General features: G+C 54.1%; 1 protein-coding gene across 1 annotated transcript; it reads right to left on the reverse strand.

Annotated features, from left to right (window-relative positions):
• Nucleotides 1-1346: 1346 nt before the first annotated feature.
• On the reverse strand, nt 1347-5698 carry LOC105571185 (the record flags this gene model as incomplete). Its single annotated transcript, XM_012028658.1, has 3 exons — nt 3948-5698; nt 3297-3904; nt 1347-3190 (listed from the first exon to the last, which is right to left on the reverse strand). Coding segments are annotated over exons 1-3 (4134 nt in total), but the record flags the coding sequence as incomplete, so codon positions are not given.
• Between the last annotated feature and the right edge of the window lie 431 nt (nt 5699-6129).

Below are 6129 nucleotides of genomic sequence, written 5' to 3' on the forward strand. Positions count from 1 at the left end.
TTTTTATCTTTGAAACGATGCGTTATATCGAAAAATCGCAAGAGAACATTTTTGTTTTAAATTTGACGCAGAATACGACCATATTTTTTTCGATACAAATTTTCACGTTTTAATTTTTCATCCGCCATATTGGATTAGCCATTTCGAATTTTCCGAAAATTCAACATACCTCGTAAAAGTAAATGATGTGAGGTATACTTTAGGCATGAATAAAATTTTTTTCCCCTTTTTATATAATTTTTATCTTCAATACATTTAATTATTTTCCTACTTTTCCTCACTCTCGTCGCCATATTTAGCCGCCATATTGATTTTTCGAAAAATGCCACTCGGCAAATGTTCGGGAAGCCTCGAGGGTATTCGCTGGACGAGAAGTATTTTAGGGACGAGATCCACGAATTTTTGTGACAATGTATATTTGGCACTACTTTACAACCACAATAAATTACAGATAAGAATTTCGCGAGACTGTTGCCTTTAGTTCACCGAGAACGAGAAATCGGCTCGTAATTCGCACGAGAAAAATGGACGTGTTGTCGCAACGAAAAACAGAGGAGAAAAGGCTTCGCGGTTCCGTCGGTTGCTGCTTTTATGATGAAGCAGGATCCTTTGTTCCTCCGACGATCACCAATGATTTATCGCCAATTCGAACATTTTGAGGTGACCCCCGGGCTCCTGGCGTGATTGGTAGTCACAGGGCCCGGGAAGACACCTCGCGCATTGGACATGCGCGGAGCGCGCGTTCGCGTGGCTCATTGGAGATCGGCGGACGGAACGGCGGATCACGAACGGCAACGTATATACAGAAAAACACAGAATTATATTTTGCTGACATGGGCCTTTGTGTAGGGTCACGGTGAGTTGGTTGTCGATACAAACACTCGCCCGTCCGCAAGAGTGTTCTAGACCATTACGCGAAGCCCATATCAGCAAAATCCAGAAAAGAATCCGAACTGAACATAATGTTAATAATCGCATTCTAACGCGCATATGCTTTAATGCGTCACCCCGAACATTCCGCCCGCCTCGTCATTGCAGGACGAAATTACCACTAGGGCGCTGTGCAGATGTCGCGACTCGTTACCGATCTAGTTGCTGGTTCCGCGACAATGGCTCGACTGTCGGCGTGTCGCGGGGCGCGCTTGCGCGGTGTGACTCGCGACGCACGTGTGCTTCGCGCGATCGCAGAATTTTGGACGGTACCGTTCGTACTCTCTTCTGCTGGCACACCGGGCCATGTAACCTGCAATCGCGCGAAGTGGAGTGACAAGTGAGCTACGGTGATCAGTGAGCAGAATGACAGTGAGTGAAGTGAGTGCAGTGATTGAAGTGAGTGCAGTGATTACGCGTCTTGTGGCTGTGGCTGTGCTGTGGAGTTCGTCACCCGAGGCAACATCACAAGCTTGACCAGCGGCCGAGTGAATTCGGAAGCAGCAGTACGGATGGTGACAACGCGAGTTACGCCATCGTCCCCCGGGTGTAGTCGTGTAATCCGTGCGAGGGGCCACCGGGTTGGTGACGTCGTGGCGCAGCAGACACAGGTCTCCAACGTGCGGGGCCGCATCTTGTACCTGCCACTTTGGACGTGATGTCAGGCTGTGCAGATACTCACAGGACCACCGTCGCAAAAAATGATCCCGCATCTGTTGGACGTGCTGCCACCGGGACAGGGTGCTTTCCCGGGCCTCCACCAGCGTTGGTTCAGGAACGGCCAGGAGTGGGGCCCCGATGAGAAAGTGCCCCGGAGACAGAGCTGATACGTCGTCTGGATCGTCAGAGAGAGCCTGCAACGGACGTGAGTTAAGACACGCTTCGATTTGCGAAAGAAGAGTACTCATTTCCTCAAAGGTTAAAGTGGTTTCTCCGATAACTCGTCGGAGATGGTGTTTAGCAGACTTCACCGCTGCCTCCCAGAGACCCCCGAAGTGAGGAGCAGCGGGAGGGTTGAAGTGCCAAGTGACTCCTTCGGATGCCGTACTGTTGACGATGTTGCGTCCCTCGGAACTCGCGCCTCGGAACAAGCGTCGGAGCTCTTTGTCGGCCCCGATGAAGTTGGTGCCACAGTCGGAGTACATGTCGGTGCTCAGACCTCGTCGTGAAACGAACCGTCGGAACGCTGCTAGGAACGCCTCCGACGTGTAATCCGACACCAACTCAAGGTGCACCGCTTTGGTGGAGAGACAGACGAAGACCGCGATGAAGGCCTTGTGCGCTTTCTGTCCGCGTCCCTTGCTAGTCCGGGTGAAGATCGGTCCGGCATAGTCGACTCCGGTTCGCAGGAACGGCCGAGACGGCGTCACTAGTTCTCGAGGCAAGTCACCCATTATAGGTTGAGGCGTAGCAGCTCGCCATCGCACGCATGTCACACACCGATGCAGCGCCTGCTTGACGACGGACCGTCCTCGGGGCACCCAAAAGCGCAGGCGAAGCATGCCCAGGGTGAGCTGCACTCCACCATGTAGCGTTCGACGGTGGCAGGATTCCACCACCAGTCGCGTTAACCATGATGTAGCTGGGAGAATAAGAGGATGCCGCTCGTCTTGTGAGAGAACAGCATGCTTGAGTCGGCCCCCGACTCGAATTGCGCCGTCGGGATCAAGAAACGGGCAGAGTGCCGCCAACGTGCTTCGTCGCGGTACGGTACGGCCGGCTCTCAGTGTCAGGACTTCTTTGCCATAATGTGCTCCCTGCACATGAGTGAGCCATCGGTGAAGTGCTGCATCTACCTCGCTTGGAAGAAGTGAGTCGGATGGTTCTTCAGTGCGACTCAGTCTCGATCGCCATCTGAGGCACCATGCCGTGACGCGAAGGAGCTTGTGTAGATCTGAGAATCGCAGAAGTATGTCGGATTCCTCTGCATCTCTTTCGCATGCGGTGTGAACCGTCACCCTCTTTTCCGGTATGTCATGCTCAACGATCTCGGAGGCGTCCCTTGGCCAGTCGAGCTCACTGCCTCGGAGCCACGCAGGACCCGACCACCAGAGTGAATGCCCTTTGAGCTCGCTTGGGAAGACCCCTCGGGAGGCACAGTCGGCCGGATTGTCTCGACCCGGGACGTGTCTCCAATGAGCATCTGGAAGCTGCTGCTGGATGTGCGACACGCGATTGGCGACAAATGTCTTCCAGCGGCTGACGTGTCCCTTGATCCAGTGAAGGGTGACCTTTGAATCGGACCACAAGATCGTTGGAGCTGAAAACAGATTTAACGCGAGTGCCAAGTGCTTGGTGAGGTTGGTCAACAGGGTGGCCGCGCACAGTTCCAACCGTGGCAAAGACACTTGCTTAATGGGGGCTACTTTGCTCTTTGCCGCGAGTAGGTGAACTGGTGCGTGGTGCGGAGGTACACCACCGCGGCGTATGCTCGCTCTGAGGCATGAGGACCTTTGCTTGGACTACGACCGGGGCCAGCCAGCCCAGCGGATCGAATAGACGGGCCGTCTCGGACAGGACTCGTCTCTTTGTGAACTCGCGGAGAGTGCGAGCGTTTATTGCGACAGCGAGGTAGTCGCCGACAGGATTCCATCGCAAACCGAGTGTAGACTGACTGTCGTTCCATGCTAGCGGTGTGTTGTGACTACGGTGTTCGCGGGGGATCCCGCTCAAGATTTCATTGTGATTTGAGGCCCATTTACGCAACGGGAACCCGCCCGCCATGCACAGCTCGTTGAGTTCGGTTTGGATTGTTCTCGCTTCAGCGAGGGTTTGCGCTCCGGACATGATGTCGTCCACGTAACAGTCGTGGCGGAGCACTTCGGCGCCCCGAGGAAATCGGGCTTCCTCGTCGTCGGCGAGTTGTCGCAAGGTGCGGATTGCGAGGTATGGAGCACACGCGAGGCCGTACGTCACTGTCCTTAGGCGGTATTCGCGTATGTCGCCCGGTACGTTCGTGACGCCAGAGCACTCTCTGGAAATCGCAATCGTCAGGATGCACGAGGATTTGACGATACATCTTCGCGATGTCGGTGACGAAGACGTATCGGTGGCAGCGCCAGCGAATAAGCACGTCGGACAGAGCTGGAAGGAGGTTGGCGCCCACTAGCAAGTGAGAATTTAGAGACTCACCAGAGCTGGTGCGTTGTGAGCCATTGAACACGACTCGCAGCTTGGTGGACTCGCTGGCTTCCTTCAATACTCCATGATGTGGTAAGTAGCACTTGGCTTCGCCTTTGCGTACTTCTGCTACTTCCTCCATGTGTTCCAGGTCCTCATACTCTCTCATGAAGGCGCGATACAACTGACCGAATGCCGCATCATTGTTGCACTTTCTCTCCATCGCCACTAAGAGTTTCTCGGCTGGTCTCCGAGTTTCGACTAACGCCGACGGTGTGGTCGCGAATGGAAGTCGTACCGTGTATCTCCCCGAGGAGGCACGCTTGTGGGTCCGCACAAACACGTCCTCGCACTGGCTTTCTTCTGGAGTGAGAGGGGAGGGGGTGGCAGGCTCTGCGTCCAGCTCCCAGAAACGTCGCACCAACTGAACCAACTCGTGATCAGCCGTGCACTGAAGCGACTTGAGGTGGCCATGAAACGACGCTGAGCTGGTGCCTCCAGACAAGATCCATCCCAGAGACGTCTTCTGGGCAATGGGGGCGTGAGCGTCGCCTCTTCGCAGACCTTCCTCAAGGATTTGCGAACAAACTTCTGCTCCTAGGAGTAGCTCAATTGGGTCGTTGCTCAAGAACTGAGGATCGGCCAACGGAAGTCCCATAACATGAGACCACGTGGCTCCTGACTTCGCGGTGGTGCCGCGATACGCGGACAATCGAGGCAGCACGAAGGCCAGAACTGTGATGGTGGTGTCGGTCGTTGTGGAGGTGAGGCGCAGAGTGACCTTGCCGCGAGTTGATCCCGATCGTGTGTCACCAATGCCAAGGATTGACGTGGTGGATTGGGATCGCGGTAGGCGGAGTCGTTGCGCCAAAGACTCCGAGACTAACGACACCTCTGAGCCCTGATCGACGAGGGCTCTCACAGCGTGTGGAGCCCCGTAACGGTCGGCGATAGAGACGCGAGCGGTCGCGAGAAGGACCGCCTTGCTATCAGCTGCTGATCGTACGACGGAAAGTGAGCTTGCTTCGAGCGGTTTCGCAGGGGTCTCCGCGTCGTGAAGCAGGGAATGGTGATTCACGTTGCACGAGAGGCACCTTCGTACGGACGTGCACTTTGCTACCAAGTGATGCCCGAGACAGTTGTAGCACAGACGATTGGACTCCACGAACGATTTTCGATCGACGGCTGCCTTGGCCTTGAACTCTACGCACTTACCGATCGAGTGAGCGCCCTTGCACAGAGCGCACCGTGACGCCTCGGATTTGGCGAAGTGGCTTTTCGCGGAACGCGGTGGATCAGCGCTGCCTTTAGTAGTTATCTTTGGTTTAGCGGCGTTAAGTGTGAGTATCCGTTTGGACATGAAGTCCATTAACGTGCTGTGACTGGGTGGATCGAGCGGGTCGGAGATGGATGACTCCCATTCGAGGCGGGTTCGCGAGTCGAATAGCTCGACGACGAGATGGTCGAAGAGGTCCATTCCGTGGCTCTCCAATGGCCTTCCGATGCTCTCTTGCGCGTTCACGGCGGTCATCGCGGCGTTGTGAATTCGGCTTAGCTCATCGGCGGTATCTCCTCTCATTTTTGCAACGGCGGTAAACGTTGCGAAATTTGAGCGTATCAATTCTCGATTATTCTCGAAATGTTCACTTAATATCTTCCACACACGTTCGTAGTTTTCACCCCCCGGGAAAAAATGGAAAAGATCTGAACAGACCTGATCAGATCAAATCAGATCCAATTCGCTCAGATCTGATTTGATCAAAATATTGGCCCTATCTGATCAGATTTAATCAGACATGAGTAGATCTGATCCGGTCCTAGCGGACGAGGTCAGATAGGATAAGAATAATCTATATCTGATCAGATCCACTCAGACATGAGTAGATCTAATCTGATCCTGGCGGACGAGGTCAGACATGACAAGAATAATCTGTATTTGCTCGGATTCAATCATTCTATTTTTTAGTGGTTCCCTCTTGATTTTAGCCGGCACAAATTGGCAACCGGCACTATGCGACACGCGCGCGGGCGCGTGAGCGCCAGCTTCTGGTGACGGCCAAAAACTCGGAAACAAAATTC

The sequence above is a fragment of the Vollenhovia emeryi genome, unplaced genomic scaffold (assembly GCF_000949405.1).
Source record: "Vollenhovia emeryi isolate VEMERY1.0 unplaced genomic scaffold, V.emery_V1.0 DF941063.1, whole genome shotgun sequence".
Classification (NCBI taxonomy): domain Eukaryota; kingdom Metazoa; phylum Arthropoda; class Insecta; order Hymenoptera; family Formicidae; genus Vollenhovia; species Vollenhovia emeryi.